Genomic DNA, 25,638 nt, shown 5'->3' with positions numbered 1-25,638 from the left:
TCAGAATAATGGAAATCTCTGTATGTAATCAAATGGAAAATCAGCTAAAGGAAAAACAAATATATCAGAATTCTGAGAGAATGAGTATAGTGAATGAAAGTAAGGAATAGTAACTGTGAAAATTTCATTAATGAAAATCAAAGCTGAACGTGGATAATGGGAAAACCAAAGCTGAATGTTGATAATCGTGAAGGAATTGAGGCAGAATAATGCAGAAAAAAGTTATTGAAGAGACTATTTAGTTTGCATTAACCTTGCCAGTTGGGCTCCATTACTTTACATCTTTACATTATAGTCAAAACCAATAAATAGCAGTTCTTGTTACGTATCAGTACTGAGCGAATTAATTGAATTTATTGTAAAGGACATGTTCTTCACTGTTCAATTTTAGATTTAAATTACAAACTTCACAGTGTTGCTCCATTACATTTGAGCATAAAAAGCAGTGTATCAGGAAGAGCACAAAATCGAACTTCAAAATGGTGTCTGCTCAATACCTTGTGTTTGTGACTCCTGTTTCCATTAACTTATAGACTGTTGAGATATAGTAATGTGTAGATATCTTAGGAGTGTCCTCAGCATGAACATTGAACAGTCCTCAAGGATGTAACTGTGTTCAAATAAAACAAGACCAAGTGTAAGGGGACTCTTGGACCTAACAATGAGATAGTCAAGGAAAGATCTTATAGAGGTGTTGAAGCTCAAAAATGCCACAGAGAAAGCAAATACAGTTATGCAAGGCCTGAAGTCAGAAAATGAAATTAACTGAGCACTTTTAATGCAAAAATAACTATCTACAATTATGAGTTGGTAAAAAAGGTCTGTAATGCATTGTTTCTAAGATGATGTACCTACCAAAATCTTGTCAAGGTTTAGGACACATTTGTCTTAGTTCATGGAGATGAGCACTATAAACTCTTCAGTGCAAAGATTCAGCTTGTGTTCCAAAAGTCTGTAAGCCATAGGAAAACCAGTGTATCTTGGGATAGTGTGCCTGACTACCTTCTGTCTTTCCATTTTTGCCCTCCATTTGCTGCTGCCAAGGCAGCTTTCTGACTTCATGGATTATTAGTTAGTTAATAGTTAGAACCTCCCAGCCATTCTGATGCTGCTTTTCATCTTCTCTCATTAATTCTTCTTTCAAATTACTAGTCCAGTCCAATATGGACGAACACCAGCAAAAGCAGAAAATCTCTTAGTTGTGCAAGTTATGAAGGGAGTATGCTCATGCAGCAAAGAGTCCTACTGCCTAGTTTAAAATTTATTTTTTCTGTTCATCTTGCATGAATTTAGAGATCAGTTGTGCTGTCATGCATTACCATGCATTTGGCTTCATGAATGCAGTATGCACAGCTTTATTTATTGCAAAAAAACTATCAGAAAAAACCATTTCTTGTCTAGTTGAATTTGTAGAGGAGAAAATTCCAATGGTCTCTTCTATGACTTCTACACAACCTAAAAGACAACTTTTGAGACTGAGATTATTAACACTCATACAGATCATTAGCATATAAAATCAAGTTTTCCTGATTTTTTAAAGGTATAAAAGTATTCTTCATTTTCTAATAGATCTTTAGAATACCTCAGAAATATTTTTTTCTCCTGACTTAATCTAATTTTTTCACATCTTTTAAAGCTTATTTTTGACTGAAGACAGTTCTTTCAACTGCACAACTTGCTCATTTGTACACAGGTACTGTGGTGTAATTTGCTCCAGGCTTATGTGTCAACCTTTGTTCTCCCCATGTCTTTAGCCTTAATTATCCCATAAATTACTTCAAAATCCCTAGGCGTAACCTTCCTATTTTTAATTCTTAAGTGATATTTAGTTTTTATTTATTGCTGTAGAAGCACAAGCGAGGCTGTGGGACGTGAGTAGGCACAAATTCTTGACCACATGTCTGCAGAAGAGGTTGAGCAGTAACTGTGTTCTGTAGGTTGTCCTTTGAACCTTTTTCTTTACTTCTTTTGTCTAATCTATGTCTTTGAGGTCAGGAATAGGTTTACTGTTGTCTTAATAGCAACAGGGACCATTCATCCCCTGTGATGTATTGTTTTGTTTGGGACTGCTTTCTCTTTCCATCGTGTCATTAAAGTGCTTCTGTACTCTAAGCTTCATTTCCCCACTATATCTAACTGTTGTGTGAAATGGTACTTTCTCAAACCACAGCCTTAGTTCAATTTATACAATTCCTTCTTCCTTGCCAAAAATCTTGGGGCATTGTCCTTTGAATATATTCACTGGATTGAGAGCAAGATGCTGCAGACTTTGTATGTTACCCCTATGCTGCTGCTTCTTGTATCCCGTCAGCTCTGTTGACTTTTAACAGCATTTTTATGTAATTCATGCTTTTCTTTGAGTTTTACAAGCAGTTTTCTGGACACAGCTATGTGGGTTGATAGTGAGGACTTATTTGTGTCCTCCCTGTGCTTCTTGAATGGTTAAATTTGCATATGTTGTCTACTTACACATTAATCAAGGGCATGAAGATGTTTGGTGCAAAACTTCTAGTGAGTTGGGCGGTATCAAGAAATAAATGTTAATTGTTTGTTTTTATTTTCTGTGGTGTTACTTGCCCATTTGCCTTTTATTCTGTGAAAAGATTTACACCAAGTCTCCATGGCTAAACAAGACACATAAATCCATCAAAAAGTGCAGAGAGCTTTACTTCCAAGTAAGCTTTGCTTTCAGTTATTTGTGGAGATCAAATCTGTAGCATTAGGTACCAGCCACTAAGAAACTATTTCGTTTAGCGAACACATTGCTATGTTTTGATTTAGAATCAGTCTGCTTCTGGTAAAATAAAGTTTTAAGTATGTGATTTTTCCCTTCCTTACTTGGTTAGAGTACAACACATATTCTTCTGCTGCCTGGAATATGAAGGAAAACTCTTGATAGTGGCCATTTCCAGTTAGCTCTCACTGTTTCTCTGACTTGCTCAAGGAAAAACAAATGTTAAAAGAAAAAGCAGCAGCTAATTTGGTTGTGAAACTCTTCTTTTTCTAATTTTAGTTATCTCTGCCCTCTCACAAAATAATGTAACCGTATGTGTAACAGAAAAGAGGTTGTGTAGTGGTGACTTACAGTATCAGTTTCTTGTTGGTGTTTATGTAGTACTGCAAGTGGTTCATGGTTTTAATAAACAAATAAGGAAATAAATATAGCTCACCTTACCTCTTGCTTGTCTCCCTGATAATATTTATGTTCCGGTTACAAGAGCTTAAGAACATCCTTGTTTTATATTTAATTTTAAGTTATTTTATTTTATTTTATTTTCCAAATAAGTGAAGTGAGGAACACTTTAACTCTATTGTTTTATTTTTGTTAAGAATCATAAATAAACAATGAAGTTAGTAACATGGTATAATTCTGTTTAGGTCTTCTTCATCTCCACATGTAAATAATTAGTAACAAATATTAGCCTTTCTCATGTAACACTTCTCCCCAAATAAGTTTGAAACAGATGCAAAGCCCAGGGACTGTGCACATCATTAATTACTCTCTTCCCTCCTCACCAAAGCTACTTTGTGGTGGCAATTTTGTGCATATTCCCTGGCAATGTGCATCTGTAATTAACCTCAGCCCCAGTCACAGTGAATGTGAAGAGGTTGGTTTACTCTGCCCTCAGAGGTGTCACATTGGATGGGAACTTGGAAGGGATGGATACTTCATCTGTTCTACAAAAAATTTTGCAAATACTGCCCATGTTAGAAACCATAAGGAATGTGTCTTTTCTCCAGTCATTAAGATGTGTCTTTGGGGGATCAATGGGTCTATATGTTTTGTCAAAGGTACAGAAACTGATTCATTGATTTTGAAAGTACTGTAGTCCTATGCCAGATGGGGCTACTTGTAGGTGAAAAAACCCATTATTAAAAACCAATTTTTTAAAAAACTCTGAGTGTCTTTCTCCACAAACAGGACGTAGTTTTTTCCTAAAGCAGAATAAAAGATGACTATCATGTGTTAGGGCTCCCCATCACCACTACCTTTGACATAATAAGAACATTAGAAATCTCCTTCTGAGTAATCCCCTATCGTCTGTCAAGCCAGCAGTGTCTCCACCTTATTGTCTCCAGTGGTAGAGGGAGATGCAATTTAAAGACCAAAAATATGATACCAGACTGTCTTTTGCAGTCCATTCATTTTGTATTTCACCAATGTCCAAAGGAAATGTATTAGGGATGATGGCTCACAGATTTGTCAACCTCTGTTTGGACATGCTGACACAGTCTCCATAACCAGGATCTTCTGCTAGCAAGATGTAGAATAGGTCTGTTTCTTGTGCACATTATACTTTCATTTATGGTGTTTTTAAATCTCTCAGTTTCATCAAGTATTCCTAGTTCTATTACAAAATTTTGTAAATAGAGGTTCAAAATCATGTTGAATATATGGGTAGGACCCAATTTTGCATAGCAGTGAAATACTTGTAAATATTAATTTCTCTGTATTATTTTGTGTTATTTTAAAGGGAAAAATCAAGCCTTTATAGTATAGTTTATAGGTCTGGTATTGAATGGAGTGCTACTTGCAGTACCAGTAAATATTTTTCCTGTCTATTTAACTGCTTCAGAAACCAGATTTTTATTCCAACCTAGACATGATAAAAAAAGAAATCTATGTTGTAATTGTAATTAAGGAGATAAACTTATATTTTATTTAATGGCAGTTTACCTTCTCTATTTCTCATTTTTCTATTGTGAATCAAACTTTAAAATAGAAATGTTAGTTTTTACTTAGAATATAAATTTTAAAATTAAGAGTGATTTAGAGGGAGAAAATCTTGCTGACAGTCTATGTAATAAGTGAATGAGGCAATCAGATAGAAAATGGAAATGAAATTATGGCCTTCGTAAGGAACAGGAAAAAAGTACTATGGATAGCAGGGAACACTTCACTTTAGGTTAGAGATCATTCCCTGTTTGGACCATGAGGCATCACTACAGCAATAGTTGATTAATGATTAACAAAGTAAGTTATTAGTGGCCAAGTGTTCAATATGTTTGCCATTGTGTTTTTAAACCATTTGTAGTCTGGAAATTAGGACAACATGACACTGAGTATTGTATTCTCAGCAAAAACTCCTTTAGTCATTTAGGTTTTGAATTATCCCTTACTTGGAACAAGTTCCAAAAGGAAAAAAGAGTATACCTAAAAATAAAAGATAAGAAGTGAAAAATGTATGTATTTCCTCTGTTATACTTCCATACATGTAGGAAGACTTAGATTTTAATTGTATTCACAGATATGGAAATATTTTGATCGCAGATATGGCAATACTGGTAATTTTTTACTATATCTTATTTTTCTGGTTTAAGTAGTTTTAATCAAAAGCCCTTTGGCTGACTATTTGGGATCAAATAAACGTGGAGTAAAACTTAACAGCTTTAAAAATATTTGCTGACTTTCATGTAACCATTGACAGTGCTTTTGCTGTAGGAGTTCATGACTGTGAACGCTCTCTCATTGCAGCTTCTGCAATCAGGAAAAGCTGCCCATCACATTTCAGTCCTGTGTGATCACGAAGGAGTGCCAGGTGTCAGAGTGGTCGGAATGGACCCCCTGCTCCAAAACCTGCTTTGACATGACAACCCCTAAAGGGAACCGTACAAGATCACGGACCATTAAGCAGCTCCCCGTTGGCAGTGAGAGTGAATGCCCACAATTAGAAGAAGCAGAGCAGTGTGTTTCTCAAGGAGACGGCGTAGCACCCTGCATTACGTAAGTTGGCTCATTTCAGTTCCTTACCCTTTTTCTTTATCCCTGTTTATTCAGTGTTCTTGAAAGTCCAAAATCTGCAAATAGTTCCCGTTGTAGTGTAACCAGGTCCTCCTCAAAATACAGGAATAATAATAAATATATTTTCTTTTCATTCATTTCAGTTTTTAAAAGACAATATTTGCACATATTGCAGATTCAGGCAAGATAAAAATAAAGTAATTGTGTTGATTTGTCAGTGATCTTTTCCCTACATAACATTTATACCAGAATCATTGTTTTCTGAATTTCTTGTCTGTTTGTGGACCAAATGTTGAACACAGGAAAGGGGTGATAAACATCTGGTTAGCTAACAGACTATTTTAGTGAGAGTTGTATTCAGCACAAGGAAGACCCTAGATGGGAAGTGGGAGAGGCTAACAGTGACAGCAAATAAACCTTAGGAGAAATGACAGGGAGCACTTTATGATTCAAGAGATTGCTCTAATCCTTATCTAATCAAAATTAATATTAAAGTCCCAACTGTTTTTTCTTTATCAAACTAAGAGGAGGGTCTGGAGAAATGTCACTTGATATTAAGCATCTTTGACTGTGATATATATTTTTCATTTAAGAGTTGAAATATCATCTTTCTTTATCTCCAGCTGCATTGGGAAGCACTTTGCTGTATTTAGCCTGAAAGTACTTGTTAGGTAGGCAATTCTGTGGCATTTCTTGAAGTTCATAATCCCGATTGGGGTTTTAACTGTGAGTCAAAGATCTTTGCTGTGTATTCGCTGATTAGGAAGCTTCCATCTTCTCATCATTCATCAGTACCCAGCTGGGATGCTTGTACTGCAGAATGATCTTCCTTTTAACTGTGAAAAAGAGAACTTATTGAAAAGTTTTCCTGAAGTCATAATAAAAAATATAATCATAGTTTCACCTTGATATCCAGAAGAAACTGTTTGTTTCAAAGATAACAAAAGGCTTTTGGGTTGTTAGGGTGGAGGGAGGGGGAGTTGTGAGGTTTTTCCCTCATTTTTTGGCTCTTATGTTTCTCAGCATTCCCATCTCTTTCATATTTTGGATTTTGTTTATATAAATTGTCAAGCTCTGAACAAATGCTGAGAGTCACAGTCTTGAAAGCTATCTGAACATGGACTATATGTCTCTATATCAGTTTTTTCTCCCCTCAAATAAAGTATTTATATATGTGGTATGTTTCAGGAATTGAACAGAAAAGATCCTCCTAAAGAGTAATGATTTTAAAAATTAAATAATACAAAAAAAGTTTTCATATGCATGAAATGTGAGATTTAATGACCTTTGTGTGCAAGAAATGGCCGTGCTCAGGCCTTTCATGAAATTAATGAGGTGCTGAGGCGTTTCAGCTTGTGTAATTGAATACCGTGTGAGATGGCTTGATGATTCCGAGAGACCCAATAACCACGTGTGGCGCAGGTACGGCTGGCGCAGCACTGAGTGGACGGAATGCCGCGTGGATCCTCTCCTCAGCCAGCAGGACAAGAGGCGGGGGAACCAGACCGCGCTGTGCGGAGGCGGCGTTCAGACCAGGGAGGTGTACTGTGTGCAGGCCAACGAGAACCTCCTCTCCTACCTAAACACCCTCAAGGAGAAAGAAGGTAAACTTGATTCAATTGCAATTGAATTAGTGTGAAATCAGAGCGTGTCAGCATTCCAGAGCTCTTTCACAAGCTTTCATTGTCTTCTGCCATGAGTGCCTCCTTACCTTGTGAGTTACTGCTGTTCTTTAAATTCAGATTAAAACGCTTAATTGCTGTGGCAAAGATTTCATTCTCTATGCTGCAAATATAGATTCCAAATATAAATTCCTACAAATTACTATTTCTTAGTGTCTACTGAAAAATACTGTGCAGGACAACTTTCCATAAGAAAGAACATGAAAAGGAGGGGCAGAAGTCCTAGACTTGGTATTTTCATCTACTGTAAATTTCTTGTATGTCCTTCATCTGGGTGATGAACTTGTGCTGTTTGACATGCAGATGGAATATGTAAATTCTGGCATGTAAGCTCAATATAGAAAAATGCAAAAATATTATTAGATTTAATTTGCAGGGAACTGATTTTCTTTTTTCCTTTATTTGGTCAAGTTTTTAAGTAGCTTTCAGTACTTGAAGCCAATATAATTTCATGGATTTATTTACCTAACTGAAAGAGAGAAGAGATTTTTCCTTGTCACTGTTAAGGCCTGTACAGCTTTGTAAGGAAAGAGAGAATAGCTTAGAACAAAAATCTTTAATTCATTTGGTAGTATACATATTTTAGAACAACATTTGAATATTTTACATTACATCTACTTCTGTATAGTAATGCAGAACTATAGATTCAGAAATCAGTGAATTAAGATAAATGCATTTAACTTTTTAATTAAATTTTATCCTCTACCTATTTAATGCAAATACACAGCCATGTACTTCAGGGAAAACAACAGCCATATATGTCAGGAAAAACAACATCAATATGCAAATCCCACATTTTGTAATGGGGATGTAATATCACATTTTGTCCAGGGCTGGCCAAACAGCAGACTAGCAAGGTTCCTGCTGTGGTTTAAAGGTACTCTCAAACTTGCCGTGGAGGTAGAGTTTGTGGGGAATGTTAATGCCAACATCCATTTCAGCGTGACTGCTCAGATCAGTAGGGTGTGACTCGTGAGCTCTGCAGCCCCACATCTGTATTTATTAAAGAAGAAGCTTTCAAGCCTCTTTGTCTTATGCAAATCAGCTCTGCCCAAGGGCTTTTAGTAAATCGCCTCTGCTGAACAAAGTTTAGATGCCTCTGCCACAGTGTGAGCTACAAAAACCTCCCAGCTAAGGAGAGGTAACAATAAGACCAGTGGCAGCTTACTGTTCAGAATGATGATTAGGATTTTGGTAGGCTGTGAAGTCTCGCCAGATTAGGCGTGTGTGAAATTTACCCTTATCAGACTGTGACAGGAATACATGGAGCCCATCAGGAGGTAATCTCTGCAGGCTCCTGAAAGCTGATTAAAATGTAACTAGTCTTTGGATGCATAAACATGAGAACGGTTTTTCAAGAGCTCAGACTGGGGGTGAAGTGGATCTTAGTTTAAAAAGGAGCTCTGGGCTGTTTCCACGATAGGGGACAGATTTTCAGAAGAGGTTCTGCTCTGCTCATCCTCCCTCTCTCTGCTGTCATAGAATAGAAAATTATGAGTAATTTGAGGATGGGAAAAAGCCAGGGCACACACCCACCAGATTATGCTGTGGGGAAACGCCTTCATCTCAGTGTAGTTTACTGCTGGTTGTAGCAAATGCTGTCTTGGTAAGGCTGATTTAAAGACCTCCCTTCTCATATTCTCATGGTGGCGTTTCCCTGTTATTTCAGAAAGTCAGTCACAGAGCAAGTCGAAGGCTAGTGCTGCACCTCTGCTATCAATCACTTTTGAAATAACAGGTAGGTAAATTAAAGCCTCCAACCTGATTTTTTGGTTAGAAGATGCAAAGGAGGCGATGCCCTTTTGGGGGACCTTGTTTGCTATATGTGTACGCTTAACATGTTTATGTGGCTCTGAAATAGTTAAAGGGATTTGAGCATTCTCAGGAAATTTCAGATCAGTTTGAAAGTGACAGGCCAAAATTCAAGCTAAGCAAGCTCAAGCCAGTTGGGATGCTGGACCAGTTGCTTGCTCCACTCCTGAACCATTTTAGCTAGTGACTGCTTTTCCCCTCACTTCTGAGCATCGGGAATTGTATTTCAGCTTCCATCATGGCTGCTGTTTCCAGTCCCTTCTGTAGATTTAAAACATCAAGTTAGGCCTCTGGTAAGAATTTGAACTTCTAATACTGAGCTGAAGCAGAATTCCTCACAGTACTCAGGTCAGTAGGAAGAAGAAGGAGCATTTGTTGTAGCAGTTAAGCCGTGACAATCAAGTTCCTGAAGGCCACAGTCATACTGCCATTTTCTTGCCACTGACTTGAATTGTTTCATCTCTGTTCATCCACTTAACTGGTTTAGTCATGAAGTTTCTCTTACTATATGAGGTGGACTGTTTCATCTTATTCCGAGTACCTTTAAAACCCTTGATGTAGAATAAAGAGGAGGAAAGTTCCTTTATGGGCATAAATTTATTCTACATCTGCAAATACACATTTGTTGCCTTATTAAACACAGGGGAACTGCTTACATGCATGGAATTGTGCCATTTCTCAGAGCATAAGGTTCTGAATTATCTAATGTTTTTGGATGAGAGAATTCAGCATTATAGAAAATGAGAAGAAAATGTTATTTACTTGTTGGTCATAATGTGTTTTAGGCTTGGGTTTTTCTTGGGATTTTTGAGTGAGAGTACTTGCAGAAGTTTCTTTGTGTTATTTGCCATGAAACCAGTATGGCAAATGAACAGAAAGAGAAATATGAAATTGTGTCTGCTTATATTGATGCAGTCACATACAAATTCAGTCTCTTTGCCAACCTGGTCATTACTGGGCAGTAGTCTCTTGAGGGTCCTTAGAGAAAGATGGAGAGTTTTATGTATTGTTAAGTGTAGCAAATGCATAAAAGCAGAACTGTTCTTTTTCTTTTCAGTTGGTTTTAAAATGCAGTAATTCAAGGAGGTGTTTTCCAATGATATAAAATATATTCAGCTAAAATTTCCTAATATAGATTATTTCAGGAATGGATAATTAAATCTTACTTTATTTTTTAGGTTACTAGCCTCAAACCTGAAATTCCTTGAAAACCGAATCTAATTTATTAGTTAGACTGGTTAGAGAGGTTATCAAAATGCATTAACTTTTCTTTCTAATTTTGGCCCAAATTTTGGTCAAATTTCACATAGATCTTGTAGTATTAAATATAGTCTATTTGGCATTTAGCATTACTTCCAAGGAATAAAGAACAATCTTTAATGCTGACACAAGAAAGTATGAAAGGACAGAGATAAGACAAGGTTTGAAACTGTAAATATATGCATCCAATATCATCTTATGTCAGAGTGTCTTTGCTAAACAATACACGTCAAAGCCTATGCTCAGTCATACTTTTGTGATGCTGAAAGAAATTAATTTAAATTCATGGGAACAAGATGGTCATAAGATGCCCAGACACAGCTGTTTTCTTTTACTGTCATCTCAGGAAAAGAACTTTGAGTAATCCTGCATGAAATTCATCCTAAGTGCTCAGTGATGAAAACATTTTTTAATAACCTGAAATAAAACTTTTCTGTCCTATGGTTGAATTGTTTTGTTGTAAAAACAAAATATAAGAGATTGCATTTATACATCACTTAGTGTCTAAACACAGCATTTGGAAAGCATTTTGGCTTATATAAAGATTTATTGTTACCTGTGATATGAAAAAACTGCTACTGCTAAAAGCTTCCCAATGAAAGATCTTTTTTATTTTTCTGAGTAAAATTCCCTGAACTACTGTGATGATAATTTTTTTAACATGGTGAAGGCTAGAGATAAAGCATGGAATTCCTCAGAGCACTTTCTCTATTCCCTGAAGCAAGACTGTCTCAGGGGTGTGATTGGCCCTTAATTTCAACTGTCTCACTTGGGCAATTCCCCAGTTAAATAAAGGTTAAAAATGTATGGACAGCAGTTACTTACTGTTTTTCTTTTTTTATTAGAAACTATTTAATGCAAATTCAACGGGCAAACTATGTTTACTTATATCCATTTTCTACACCAAATAGGCATATTATGTTGAGTATCACGCATGCTCATTGTGTATGTCAAAATTACTCTAAAAATCAATAATATGTCATAAAAATTAATTTCAACATACCATTATGCAAATGTTGGAATATTAGGATTCTTATTGTTTTATTTCAAGAGATCGGTAAGCTAGAGACAGTAGTCTTAAAGTTTTACACAGTGTTGCTTCATTATGTGGAGCAAGACGGTGAAAAACTGTGCCAAAGGAGGCAACATTGAAAACCAGAATAGAATAAGGATTTTTCGTTTCATTTTCCCCTTAAAAAAGTGAGATTTGGATGCTTTTTCCAAAACTGTAAAGATCATCTGCTTAGAAATCTGAATGGAAAGACATACACACGTGTTTACAAGATTGACTGCACTTTAACAGCCTGGTGTTTACTTTCACATTCCTAAGTGGTTATTGATCTCATCTTTCAGACAGATATTTTGTCATATACTGTATCTACTTAATTTGAGAGTCTTTCCATCAAAAGTGGTGGCAAAATTAATGATGTGACTTCCCGCAGGAAAAAAAAATACTGCATAGAAGGAGAGTGCTTTAAGTTAAGGAATTTTATGTTTCCTCAATCAACCAAAGTAAAGTAATGTGGCAGACTTCTAGCAGATATTCTCTGTTTACTGTAATATTTTGTCAAGTCCTCTATTATGAAAGAGAATGAAAGTCTTGCTTTCAATTAAATAGTACATTTTTAGTTTGAATTCTGTGCCTTACTCTGGCACTTTATAGAATTTTCCCATTACTTGTACTACCTGTAAAGTCAAAAGAATAAAGTATGGAAGGGGAAGGGTGATTTCGGTTATTGATTTTTAAAGAACAGAAGAGCCTGCCTTCACATGTGTCTCTATAGATTAATAACACTTTAAAAATTGTCTTGTGCAGTTTTTACAACTACATATGTACACGATCTATACATATTTATCGACACATATATAGCAAATGCAAAGCATATATGTAGCTGAAACAAAGCCTTTCTTGAGCTAAAGTTGCTGCTGCACAAATCTTACTGCTGAGTGTGCACTTGATGGTCGTTAAAGAAAAAAGTTTTTGCCAAAATTTTAGCTGTGTTTCAGGTTAAAGCTTAAAAATAATCTTTTAAATATTAATTAACAGGCCTTTGAAGTTACAGTATCATATAGCTTACATATACCAAGTGCAAAGGTGTTTATGCAGCTTTGTGTTCAGTTTCTTAAAAGAAGAAGTAATGAGATACCAGGACACCAATTTATGTAGAATCCAATGTGAAAAATTACTGTGCTGGTATAATTTACCCCTCAAAGGAAAGGCCTGGGTCTGAGGGGGTGATGCAATATCTACAGTCTCCCTGTCTCCACATAATGGGATTTGACTTTGTTCATGCAAAGAGTAAACTGACTTCCGTTCAACTTTTTTGAAGGTGGGCATTTTTCCATCACATCATAGATTAAAATGATGAGATAGCAGCCTTTCTGACTACAGGATGGTTCTGTCCAGTTAGAGCTGAGGATCATGACCAGTGACATATGAGAAATATTTTGTTTTGACAGCTTCAAGGCCAGTAGACCGTAAACTGTGTACAGGACCTCTTCCCAGCACCTCCCAGCTGTGCCACGTTCCCTGTCCTACAGAGTGTGAGACCTCAGCATGGTCAGCCTGGGGACCATGCACCTATGAAAGCTGTGATGACCCTCAGGCCAAGAAGGGTATGTAACAATTCAGCAGAGCCTTTTAATGGTGATATTTGCTATTCCTAAGTCACTAGGTTATGCAAGCACAAGAAATTTTGTGCCAAGAAGTGTATATCTAGTGCCTCTGGGTATCAAAATAAAGTCATTGAATTAGGACTACATTTGACATCACTGTTTCACCAAAGGTAGCAAAAATGCAGCCTGTTTACTAGGCTCTCAAGATCAGTTTGGGTTTTTGCAGGTCAATTCCAGTTTCAAACCTTCCTCTCAGATTGAAAGGGATACGGTTTGTGTGTTCAAATCACAACTTTGTCACTGTCACAAAAGGCGGACAGAAGCCTCCTTTGAGGTATGTGGTGTGCAAGGCAATCAGAGATTTACAGTTCAGTAATAGCTTAGGAATTCACCATTAGACCGTAAATCATGATCTGGCAAAGAGATGGCACCATTCACTGTTGATACATGATGCTGTTTTACTTATGACATATGTGTTGGTTTCAAATTTAGCATGTTTTACAACTTATTGCCATGCAGAACAGATTGTAGTAACCTGACATCAAAATAGAAAAGCAAGAATACAGTGACAGGGACCTCATGTTAGAAGTCTGTGGGCTTCTGGCTGCAAATGAGAAAAACTGGCCTAGTCATTGCTGCAAAGTGATTATGTGATAAAATTGGGAATACAGACCTGGTTTCTTGGTTGAAAACAGTTGTAAGAAAGGGCAGCCACAAATGTCCACTGAAGGAGCAACTGTGATTACTGTGTTTGCTTAGCTGGATATTTCTGGCATGCTGCTAGCTACACTTCTGTCTGGGCAGCAGTAATAAAAGTTTTACAAAGCTGTTCATTGGAACTCTGACCCAACCTCGATCAGTTCAAGAAGGAAAAAGCAGTTCAGTTGTGCAAATCTATCAGATTAAGTCTCGTCTGAGTACAGCTGTCAAATAGTCTGTCATTTCTGTTGCTGTTCCATCACTGAAAGATTTGCTATGTTTTCAGGGGTAAAGTTTAGGTTTGTGAGACTGATTTGGACATCTGGATAATAGAAGTACATTAGGATGCACTTTGTGCAAGCCTTTATTCCTGCACACATGAGCAGGGATCTTTTCTCAACTGCCAATGTTTTTCTCTTATCTGGAAATTCTTACATTTTATTTTATAATTGCATTGACAGTTCTTCTGAGAGAATGATGTGAAAATTGTGCAGGCACTCCCACTTTTAGCAACATGTCTGTCTACATATTTCCAGATCATTTGCATCCTTTGTTGCTGTAGATATTGGAGTTCTTTATTTTTGAAATTGTATCAGCCTTTTGTGTCAGGCTTGCTAAACCTTTTTCGCATAATTTGGCTGAAGTCTTCAATTTAGAAAAAAGGAGAACAAACAACAACTGAAGATAAATGGAACAGTATTTTTAAAGTAAATACTTACTATAATTGAATTAAGAGGCATATCTTCAAAGAATCAGTTCTTGCACATGTGTGCAAAAACTCTCCTGTTCAGTTTGTGTCTTGGTAGAAATGACAGACTATATTATATGTAGTATTTTATAAAAAATATCCATATATAACTAGCTTGCCTGACTACTGATATAAAACAAAAGAGATTGTGAAAAGATGTTGTTATGGTTTAGGCCTGGCAAAGCCAGAGCCCCCATAAATATACCTTTTACCTGATATCTGCTGTGAGATGTGGCCAGGAAATAAGCAGAGCAGGCTCCAACTTAAACATAAAGGGAAGTTTATTAACTAAACTACACACAATATTACTAAACTACACACACACACACAGGAAAAAAACAAGGAGAATGAAAACTACACAGAAACACTTCCTTATCCTCCTCCCACCAAATTCCCAAACACATTTACATTTCCCAAAAATTATCCACACTCGGTCTGGCACCACCCTTTGGAAAAAAAAAATCAAATCTTCAGCTCATAAGGGATAGACGGAGTCCTTCCTTGTGCCACGGACTTCTTGTCACAATCAGCAATCCGCCCGGTATCTTGCTATCTCGTGACATCTCCTTTCCATGCCGAGGTGCTCTCACCACCTGGCATGGGATGGGGCAGGGGCCTGCCTTCAGGGCCTTTTAAGAATGCCTCGTCTCGTTCCAAGCAGAGTACAGTCACAATCCTGGGACCTCTGTCCCCCCCCCATGTCTTCTATACCCCCTGGGGCCGAGGGGTCTCAAAACCAAACTCTCTTGACGCCGAGCCTCCGCTTCCCCCTGCAATACAGCCTCTGCATCACCAGGAAACAGTCCATGGAAATACAACAAAAAAGAGTCCAGCAAAAACTGCCACTCCATCTTCCTCCATTCCTTCAACATCTCTCTTCTCCCTTTGCCAGACCCTCCTTACTGGCCTAATTTTCTTCCTTCATCCTCCACTCCTGTCCCTTTCCCAGGAAAGGCAATGTTCTGCGAAGCCTTCATTCCCCAAAGGGTTAAAAGTTCTCCCAGGCGGCCGGACTGCCCGCTGCCCCCCCCCCTTTCTCCTCCCAGCCGTGCTGCCTGCCGGCACATGATATCAAGTTTCAAGATATACAGTATACAGTTCGAGCACGGGCTGCATTCTCTGGGGGGGGGGGGGGGGAATAAACTGGTCGCTCAAGGGTCTGCCACCCTTCCTCCGAACCCGGGCCTACCGTAGATGGCCCACGTGGCTTTCCCCTCCCCCAGCCCAGCCAGCAACTGGGCCGGGGGAGAGACTTCTTCACGCCGGAAAGCCCAAGAGAACTCCGAAGGCCAAGAGCCCTGCTTTTAACCCCTTGGGTTCGTAGTCTCAAGAGGCGGATCCAAATGTCCCACTGGTCAAACTAAGTGCCCATCTTAAATTCCAATTACCCATTGGTAACCACAGCAAAACAACATATCCCAGATGTCCCATTTCCGGTCAAACCACGACAGATGTGAAAAGACAAACTATTTCTTGAATCCATTTAGTATGGTTAGGTTTTTCTGACTGCATTTAGTCTGGTTTTTTTCAATGAGCCATCCTGAAAGGAGAGAGTGGATTGCTTTTTGTTGCTGGCATTGGCCCAGTAGATGACACAGTGCATAAATGTCCATCAGTTTGTCCATTCCAAAAGGAGTTTAGGTAATCTTAAGGAAATTTTTAGATGCTTGCAAGGAAATATTGTGATGTCTATTACTGAAAATGTATTCACAGGTTTATTTTGAGTTTATTTTCCTGCTTTTATTTTTCTCAGAAGTTGTCTTTTCATTATTCTGTTTTATTTTGGAGGATTGGAGAGAGAACGAGTGTTTGTAAGCTGATTTCACTTGATAGTCTATTTCTGTTGGAACATACCTGAGAAGAAAACAAACAATTTATTTGAGAAAATGGTGACCCAACAATGTAGTCAAGATTTATAAAATGAGATGGATCTTGCAAGAGTGATGCTCAGGAAATGATCCTGTCTCCTTGCTGGAGTCTGCATAACTGTGATAAACAGGGTTTAAGGCAAAGCTTGTGAGCCTGAGGAGGCTCAAAACATTGAAACTTGTGAAGTTTTATCTCTAGTCCTTCTTTATTGAGTTCTTCTACCCAATTATCTGAAGTGCATTGTTCTGCTGTGTGTCTGTGGTATGTTTTACAGAGAAGACAAACAGAACTGTTCACTCAGGTGTAGACAGATAAAAAGTGCTTCACTTCACATTTTAGAGTTAAATTGTTATTTTCATGGGCATTTCAGGCTTTAAACTAAGGAAACGTCGCATCACCAATGAGCCGACAGGAGGAACAGGAAACTGTCCTCACCTTTTGGAAGCCATCCCATGTGAAGAGCCCTCTTGCTATGACTGGAGAATCACGGGGCTGGAGGAATGCATTCCTGACAATGAAAAGCCATGTGGCCCTGGCACACAGGTTCCTGTTGTCGTCTGTGTCAACAGCGATGGTAAGATGGATGCTTTTCCCTACAGCCCACGCCAGCTAGAGGGAAGATGCTAAAATGGGGTCCACAAGGGTATCAGTTGTTGTTCTCAGCTTACTTGATCCTTAAAACCAAGCTGTCTGGAATAGATATAAATGTCCATTAATACTGGAGAGGAAGAGTAAGACCTCTAGTTGCTCTCGGACCAAGCTCCTTCACTGTGTACGGTTTCAAAGCTTCACAAAATGACTTAGAGAAAATTAAATAGAAAACAGCTATTGTTTGCCAGTGGATCAGATTCATGCCTGCAGTGGCTTGACTGAATTCCTTGATGTAATCCCACTAACAAAGCTGATCCTCTGAGCCTAGGAACAAATAAAATGTGACCAAAGTAAGATGCATTGCAGTAAGTGTAGCTGGAAGAAAAATAATAATACGTTTATTAAAAAAAATGGTTTGATGAGCGTTACAGAGTTGGGTTGACAGTCCAAGCTGTCTTGCTTCTTCAAAAGGTCAAAAAAAATACAACCATTATTCAATTATCTTCTGTGAGACAAAACAGATCTTGCATGACACAGTCATAAAAGCCAATTTTGAAAGCTGCTTACAGAATACTTTAATCTACTGAAGGTTCATGAATTACTGTTGAGAGAATAGTCTTTATTCATTAACTATATTATAGTCTAGAGCAGCAGATAAATTAAAATAATTGTATTGACTGTGGTGTAGTATGGTAAGCAGCTTCTCAGTTCCAACAGAGAATTAAGTAAGAGGACACCTCTGATGAGTGTTAACAGCTGCAAAAAATATTTTGAAATTAGATCAGTCAGAAGTAATAAGAACTGATTATAGAGATATTTAAATCTTGAGCTTTCCTGCTGAAGTCTTTAGATTGTAATTGAGTTTTGGGGATTAAATTGAAATGCTTAGAGTTATAATGTTATTTTTCTGCATACACCTAAGAGAACTAGTAACCATCTTTACAGCTCAGAAAGAGATTAGCCTAGAATCACAATATTCAATCTACCATATTCTATGTCCTTAACTCAAAAAATTTCCCTTTGCAATTTGATAATTTCTTGGCAACAATACTGAAACTATTTGCAGGGGTTTTTGTATACATATTCAGATGAAAAATGGCCTTTTCCTTGAAAATCAAGGTGTTTCCTAAATAATTGTGAAGATACTTTAAAATCTGTAAAACAAAACGACAATGTTTTGCTTTACTAGATTATGGTTAGTTTGGCTTGCCTTTATTTTGAGGAATTGTGTTTTCTTACACATGTAGCATAATTTCTTTCTAAATTGTAATTTAGTAATTTATATTGACTATAACTTATTGCATATTTGGAGCAATCAATTGATCCATTAAAATTTGAGATGTCTTTTAGGTATATGATGTTTTCTATTGAAACTTACAGGATTTGCTCTTGGCACTTCACGGGCTTTGGTTTTGGCCAGATTTGACTTTGAAGACTTGTGTTTAACTTTATTACTCCCAGTATCGTTTTTTTTGTCTTTCTTTCTGAATTATATTTTGCTGTAAATATATGGCCTTCTACATTGCCTATATCAGTAATCTGCCTCAGAAAGAGTGAGAAGTCAGGATTTGGTCTGTCAGTCTTTAAGATTGAAGAGCTGTGTGCTTAGCTTCAAAGAAAGGAGAAAACAAATTGCAATTATGTCTTTTTTTGTAAAGATCTGATGATCCAGCTGTCCAGTCACAAAAATACATGTTCAATTACATTTGAGAGAATGCAAAAGCAATGGAGAGTAATGTAATGAACTGCTCCAGGCCTTTTGAAATTCCTTCTTTGAAATTCCTTCCTTAGTAAACAATCTTCTGTGTACTTCACCAGTAATACCAAGTGTCTTCTGCTTCACTCTCTCCTGAGAGGGATTAGTATGATGCAGTAGAAGAAAACAAAGACCCACCAACCTCAGCAATCTCCCCCCAAAACTGACTCTGCTCAAGCATCTTATTACTTTGCCTCCCACAGCACCAACCCACTGGAAATCCTGTAGACAACTCTTAAATACTTTCTAAACACCCCCACCTCTTCCCAGATAATTCCCATCTAGTGTTTTGGCCTCCTACCCTGGCAATCAAGAAAATCTCTATGGTGTCCTTCAACCAAAGTTGTAGGCATCTAGATTCTGCTCTGCAAAATACAAGAGAGAAACACTTTGCAGTCAGCAAGTCTTGCTTCAAGCCCCACAGCTTCAGGCTAGTTCCAGTAAAATAAAGTTTAGAGAATGCTACTCCTCACTGTCGAAACATTATGGTTTAAATTATTCATCGTAAGGAATTTGTGATATTCATTGTTCTTTGAGCGCGTCTTGGGGAAGACTGCACTGACTGTCAGTTAAATACTGTACCTTTATTAACAGGGCACATAATTTCTATAATAATCATGTATTCCTATATTTTTGATCTTAGTAGCACACAGGGAATTTAATTTCAGTTTTACTGATAAAAGGGACCACAAAAGAAAACAGTACTGAAATCATTAACTATTGCATAAGATTGCTGTTCCTCAAACTAAACTTTGCTTGACAGTGTTATCTTCCATCTCCTTAAGTGATCTTCTTCTCCTTATTATCAGGTATTAAGCCAACCTTAAATCTTTAAGTGCTTGGATAGGAAAGGTTGAAATTAAGGAACTTAAATGTATCCAAAAAAAGAGCATATTGTGCCCTTGTCTTCTGCTTTATAAAATGAAAAAGGCTGATATTTCAGACTAAGCACTGTACCCTAGATGGATAAAGCTCCCTAGCTTTAATGTAAAATAAACCCAACACTGATTTGTGGCTTCTTTTTCTGTGCACCATTGCATCATATCATATCATATCATATATATCTTAAGCATGATTAATTGGGATAATATGTCTTGACCTGGATGTTTGGCTTCTCAGATAGAATCAAGCAGCAGTGTTTGTGAAGTTGTTTCATATAATTGGAATTAGCTTTTCTCTTCATTTTGGTGTTTAGATAAGAGTCATTACAGCCTCTGAGACAATAGCAAACAATAAGTTATCCTCCTATCTCATTGCTGGAGGCCTGTGATTGTCACTCTTTCCACAGTGGATGGCAGTAATCAGAATTTTCATTCATGCTGAAAAAACATGACATTCCCCAGGTTGTCATTGCAGAGGCTATAATTAACTTTGATGTATTTTATTATATAAATGGAACTTCAGTCTTCTACTGTGGAAAGAACATTTTCTGAATAAATATTCTTAGTAAATCTTCCAGGAAAATTTACAAAGGAGTTTTTTAGGTGAAAAAAACCTGGAATCTCCCAGACACAATATAAAGTGTTCAGAATTCCTTCGTTGTATACATAATTTTAATAATTAGACATCAGTTTCTTATGTTCCATTCTACAGATTAACTTTTGGTAAGGATAGAATGCCTTTTAAAAAATAAATTGATATTAATATTTTTGTTTCATATGTAACATATGCAAGGCATACACACACATTCATGCACACCCACACCTATGTACACACTATTATTAAGTGTATTAACACAGTTCACACACAGAAGAGTAATTTTAGAACAGATGAATTTGTTCTATTTCTCTGTAGCTATGACAGTCTGTGAAGAATACAGTTTCAAAAATATCTCTGCATTATTTAAAGTCCATAGTGGGAAAGCTGGCTGCTTCTCCACTTTGTTAACAGACATATTTGTGATACGCATGTGTAATAAGGAAATATAACTTCTGACATAAAATTCTGCAATATGTATTACTGATTAAATTCTTTAAAATGCTTGTTCGCTTTGTTTTTTTTCACTTTTCCTTTGGGCTGAAGGCTGTAGCTCAGATACTGTCATTGACTGGAGTGTCCTGATCCTCACACAGCCATCTCAAATGACTTGCTCATTTTCTAAGAATTTAGATAATAATAAATATTAGAATTTAGATAATAGACAAGTATTAGAATTTAGATAATAGATAAAGATAATAATTTGGTTTACAGCCTTTATAGCATATTGGGCTGTCTACTGCTGGATGTGTTACTCCAGACAAAACAGATCTCACTTTTGAAGCGCAGATTTCTTCCAGATCTTGTTGGAGTCACTAATTGGTTACAGTAGCTCTACCGGGGACAGACAGGAGTGGACTCGTTGGCATCTTCTGCCTCACAGCTGAGAGTCGCTTGCCTTGGACGAGGGAGCCATGGCAACATCAAGGCTCTTTGTGTATATGCAAATTCCTACAACTCCATGAAGTAGCAGAATTGCTGCTGAAGTTGTGTAGGCAGAGGTGCATGCTGATGCAGCTGAGTGCCACAAGGTCCTTTCTGGCACCTGTATGGAGGTGGGTGACACAGATCTGGTTTTTCTGAGACTGACACCACTGGCATCAGTATTTTCTGATGCAAATGTTAGGATTTTACCAATACTGGAGGCAAAGCAGTAGTACTGGTATCAATTAAAAGACATAGAAGGTAGATTGGTCTGTTTGATTTAGAGACATAACAAACCAAATAGTTTAGCTACTTTGTCAAGAGCTGAAGACACTATACTGAACAAATGGAACAGAGGACACTTCCAGGATACCTGTCCTTTGTCTGTGTTTATTCTCAGCTAGTGAGACTAACAAAAGACACCATACTTCAACAATAAAACATCCTATGTTTTATTTACCTTACTATTTTTCTCAAGAGTTAGAGAAGCTGAAATACCTCTTCTCTTATTTTTGTTAAATTTTACTTTAAAGTAAATCTTACAAAATTTTTTCATCTAATTTAAATTTTCTTCTATAGTTTCCTGATCAATATCTCCATTTCCTTCCTTAATTTTTTGGTTGTGGCTTTATATCATCTTACCATAAGCAGGTAATGAAATATGTCAAATAAATTTCAGGAAAAGCTGAAGTTTCGCTGATGCAACAATTTTTATTTAAATTATTTTGGCTGGTTTAAGAATTGGGTCTTTCTGTATATTTATGGTTTGAATCAAATGCTGAGTAGTCTTCTGGTCGTCATTTATTTTCATGGTGGGAAACAATAAGAGGTTCAATGGATCTGAGCAGAGGTATTTTGTAGGTGTGCCGATATGTAAAGAATCTATTTTTCTGACATTTCTATTGTGCAGCTTTTATGCATTTGATGAAGAAACCATCAGACTGGTTGGATTTTATTATGATTATTTAGAAAAGAAAATACCACTTTGTGTCACTTTATGACTTAGTTCTTTATAAAGAATGAAGAGCCAGATTCAAGTTCAAATTACATTGAATTATTCAGTTATGCCTGTAAGAAAACCCAGATCAAAATCTGGTCAACGCTCAGCAGTCAATTAGCAGAAAAATACAGTAGCTAATGACAGTTCCTTTGAGCTCATAGTGCCTTATGCTTACAGGAACTTGGTTGTGTTGGCATTAGTCATCATTTCCCAATTTTGTTTCCGAGCTAATATCATAATAGCATTGTTTTAAACTGTTCTTTGCTGCTGACAGCTTTTTGGATGTCCATCTGAGGCATTTAAATCAAATCTAAAATGTATACTCTGTTCCTCACTGTAAGTACATAGGCTATGAAACTTATACCAAAGCTTTTTCTTCCTTTCCTTTAATTTTTCTGCTAACATAAGGAACTGCTGAATATGTTTCTTGGATGCTTGGTATATTTACAAATTTCTTAGTGAAATAAAAATTTCAATAAAATAAATTGAATTTAAAGGACTTTAAAACTGACACTCTCAGGCCATTATATTTCACACCATTGGATTTTTAAGGCATTTATTTAAAAAATATTGTTTTATGTAATATAAAGGAAAATAAGGAAAAACAAGAGTACAGTATACTGCTTAAACTATCTCTGAAGTCTCAGAATAGTTTGATAATTGATAACTCTTCTGTCAATAAAAAGTCACATTTAATTGATGACACCAATTCCTTTTTATCTCTCATCTTATTATTAGGAAAGTGACATGTCACTACTGAGTTTCATAAAAAAATGGATGCTTTTAGTATTTGTGTAACAGGTAGTAATTTAATTACATGGAAAGAATGAAATACATAACTTTTTTTATCCCTGTCTTTAATAGTTTGCCTGTAGTTTGATGTGATGATTTCAGTTTAAGGGATAAATAAAACAAAACCATTGTTCCATCTGCATAGTCAAATAAACATTGGCACTTAGTGCATCAGGCCCTTATTTCCAATTTATCATAGGTGTTTGAAGATGGAGTTGCACGTGGTATGGACAATGTCTAATGAGACATTAATATCCACACATAATATAATTAAGGTAAAAACAGGTAGGCCAACCTAATTACCAAAATCTTGGTCTAGTGTAATAGATCATAATGTGGCTGTCTGGTCAGACAAGTTTGACATATTTTGACCAGTTTACTTCTAAAATGTAATGCTGCATTATTGTAAAAATTTTGGACTTCTGAGAGTAGAGGCTGCTGGAGTGGGAAGTGCTAATATTTTTAAATGGATCCAAGAGAGTGCAGTGTTTTATATAATCCATATTATTAGTATCTTTATTTTGTTTTTGATGGCACGCCAGTAGGATACTGCAAGAACTGCATGTTACTAAATTAGAGGGGAGGGATTTTGATGCATGTATTTTGATTTGTGTAATATTCAGCAATGCAGGAACCCAATTCTGATTAGACTCCAAGGTTCATCATGGTTAGAATACAGAGAGGGATAATTGTAGATATACTTCATAACAATTGGAATTTCTTTAGGAAGGTCAATTTAATGAGGTACACTTTTTCCATGTATTACTTCAAATTAGGCTATTAGGAGGCAAGAAAGAAAAAGGAGGTTAAGGAGTTATGGATGGATTGTGGAACAGGATTTCTAGAACTGTATTGAACTCCTTTGGTTTTGGGTTTGTGTGTCCACTTGTTAACTCCCTAGAAAATACCCAGAAAATATTTGAAATATTTTTATAAAACTTATTTAGGAGACGCAATTTTGCATCTAATTCTGTTATATATAAAAATAATGCTATATAGCTATGCATTATGCTATATAGCTATGCATTAAGTACCACTTTCTCAGAAGATTATATGACATAGCACTAGTCATTTTTATCTTTATGATAAAATGTTCAAAGGCAGTATATCCTCACTAGGTTTGATGGGAGTCAATTTTCCATCTGAGAAAACGTTGCACAGGCCTATTTATATTTTACAACAACTTGCATATTTGTGGTCCATTTTCTAGATAAATGTTGCCAAATTTCAAAGCTGTGAAACCACTGTGTTGATAAATGGTGAGGATAAAGGCCTCATCATGAGCTACTCATGTTGAGACAGAATAAATGGGAATTTTACTCTCAGTACTTCCAGCCTAGAGCAGCTCATTGTCTGACCTTTCTCATACATCATAATTTGTGTTGAGTACTGATTGAGGAAAAAATCACCCTTATCTGCCAAAAAATACTTGATTTCACAAGAAAACTGCTCCAGTGGCCACTTAGAGCCTTAAGATGATACTTGTAATTTTGCAATTCTTGCAACTCTTGTGCGCAGCACAAGCAGCAGCTTCACTGGATACTTCAGAAACTTCGAAGTAAAACATGTGGAGACACAATGATTACTCAAAATTAAGGTCAACAATTGATACCAGTCTCTCCAGCATTCCCAGTGATCTCTTTCAGATGTTGGAGTGCAGATAGTTGGCGACTACGTAGCCACAACCCCAGCAGAGGGAAATACAGATTTATACCTGGGACTTGGTGAAAAAAGGCAAGACAAGAGAAAGAACTGCAATGTTCTGGCCAAAAAAATGGGTTGAAAGCTGGGGAAAGATAGGATTTGACCCTGGTTTCCTCCAGGGAAATTTCCTGAGACCATATAAAGAACTCAAAGTTATAAAATGTCTCTACATGACAAGCATTAGGAATGAATTTGGTGAGGTATTTAATCTGCTAAGGGTCAGCCCATGGGAGGATTTGACAAGCAGCTGGAAAGAATTTGGAGGTGTGGGTGAAAAGGACAGTGAGGTGACAGACTAGGAATAATGTCTAGAGAAAATAAGGCTGGATAAGAAGCCAGAGAATGGGGAAGAAAAGAAAATTCGTAACTTCTTGGGCTGGAATGCAATGAATTTTAGTCTGTTCTACTGTCTCATGAGAACAGACACAGCAGCAGTTTCAAGCATCAGTGCAACACCCATGGCAGAAATACTATTTATCATTTGACTTCTGTTTTAAACTAGAAAACTGAAAAGAAATATTACATCAAAATTTCATATTTAAATTTTCAAAAGAAAGCATTCAAACATTAGGAAATTAAATTTGTCCAGTCCTTATGTGAATACATCAGAAAGAAGAATTTAACTGTGCCAACCTGACATTTTCTCCACAGAAGAATCTGCCACTTATTTGCAAGACAGATATATCTTCTTTGGTGATTAAGTGGGTATTTTGTAGTAATGAATGCAATATCTGTGAAACAACTAACCTTAGTTGTCCTATTCTTCAGGGTTTAATTTTGCTCTGCTTTTGTTCAGCATCAGCAAAATATAAATAATGCTGACCTGCCACATCTGCAGTGTTCTGAAAATAATGCTGTGCTGGTGGGCGTCTGATAGTCATGACAGAAAGATCTTAGGAAAAATGCCAATTCTCTTTTAATAACACTTTTAAGTAGTGTGTGGTAAATAAAACATTGGATCATGAC

General features: G+C 36.8%; 1 protein-coding gene across 1 annotated transcript in view; it reads left to right on the top strand.

Annotated features, from left to right (window-relative positions):
• Positions 1-25,638, top strand: part of THSD7A (thrombospondin type 1 domain containing 7A) — a 191,198-nt gene that overhangs the window by 83,323 nt on the left and 82,237 nt on the right. The window contains exons 3-7 of the mRNA XM_054273356.1: positions 5,477-5,725; positions 7,166-7,347; positions 9,095-9,163; positions 12,958-13,113; positions 16,800-17,003. Coding sequence (XP_054129331.1) covers positions 5,477-5,725; positions 7,166-7,347; positions 9,095-9,163; positions 12,958-13,113; positions 16,800-17,003 — 860 coding nt within the window. The remainder of the gene's footprint in view (positions 1-5,476; positions 5,726-7,165; positions 7,348-9,094; positions 9,164-12,957; positions 13,114-16,799; positions 17,004-25,638) is intronic.

Source organism: Melozone crissalis, unplaced genomic scaffold, assembly GCF_028551555.1.
Source record: "Melozone crissalis strain CALT ecotype California unplaced genomic scaffold, PUWL_Pcris_2 ptg000016l_1, whole genome shotgun sequence".
Taxonomy (NCBI): Eukaryota; Metazoa; Chordata; class Aves; order Passeriformes; family Passerellidae; genus Melozone; species Melozone crissalis.
The sequence above is the reverse complement of the archived record's forward strand: the minus strand, read 5'-3'. Positions and strand labels throughout refer to the sequence as shown.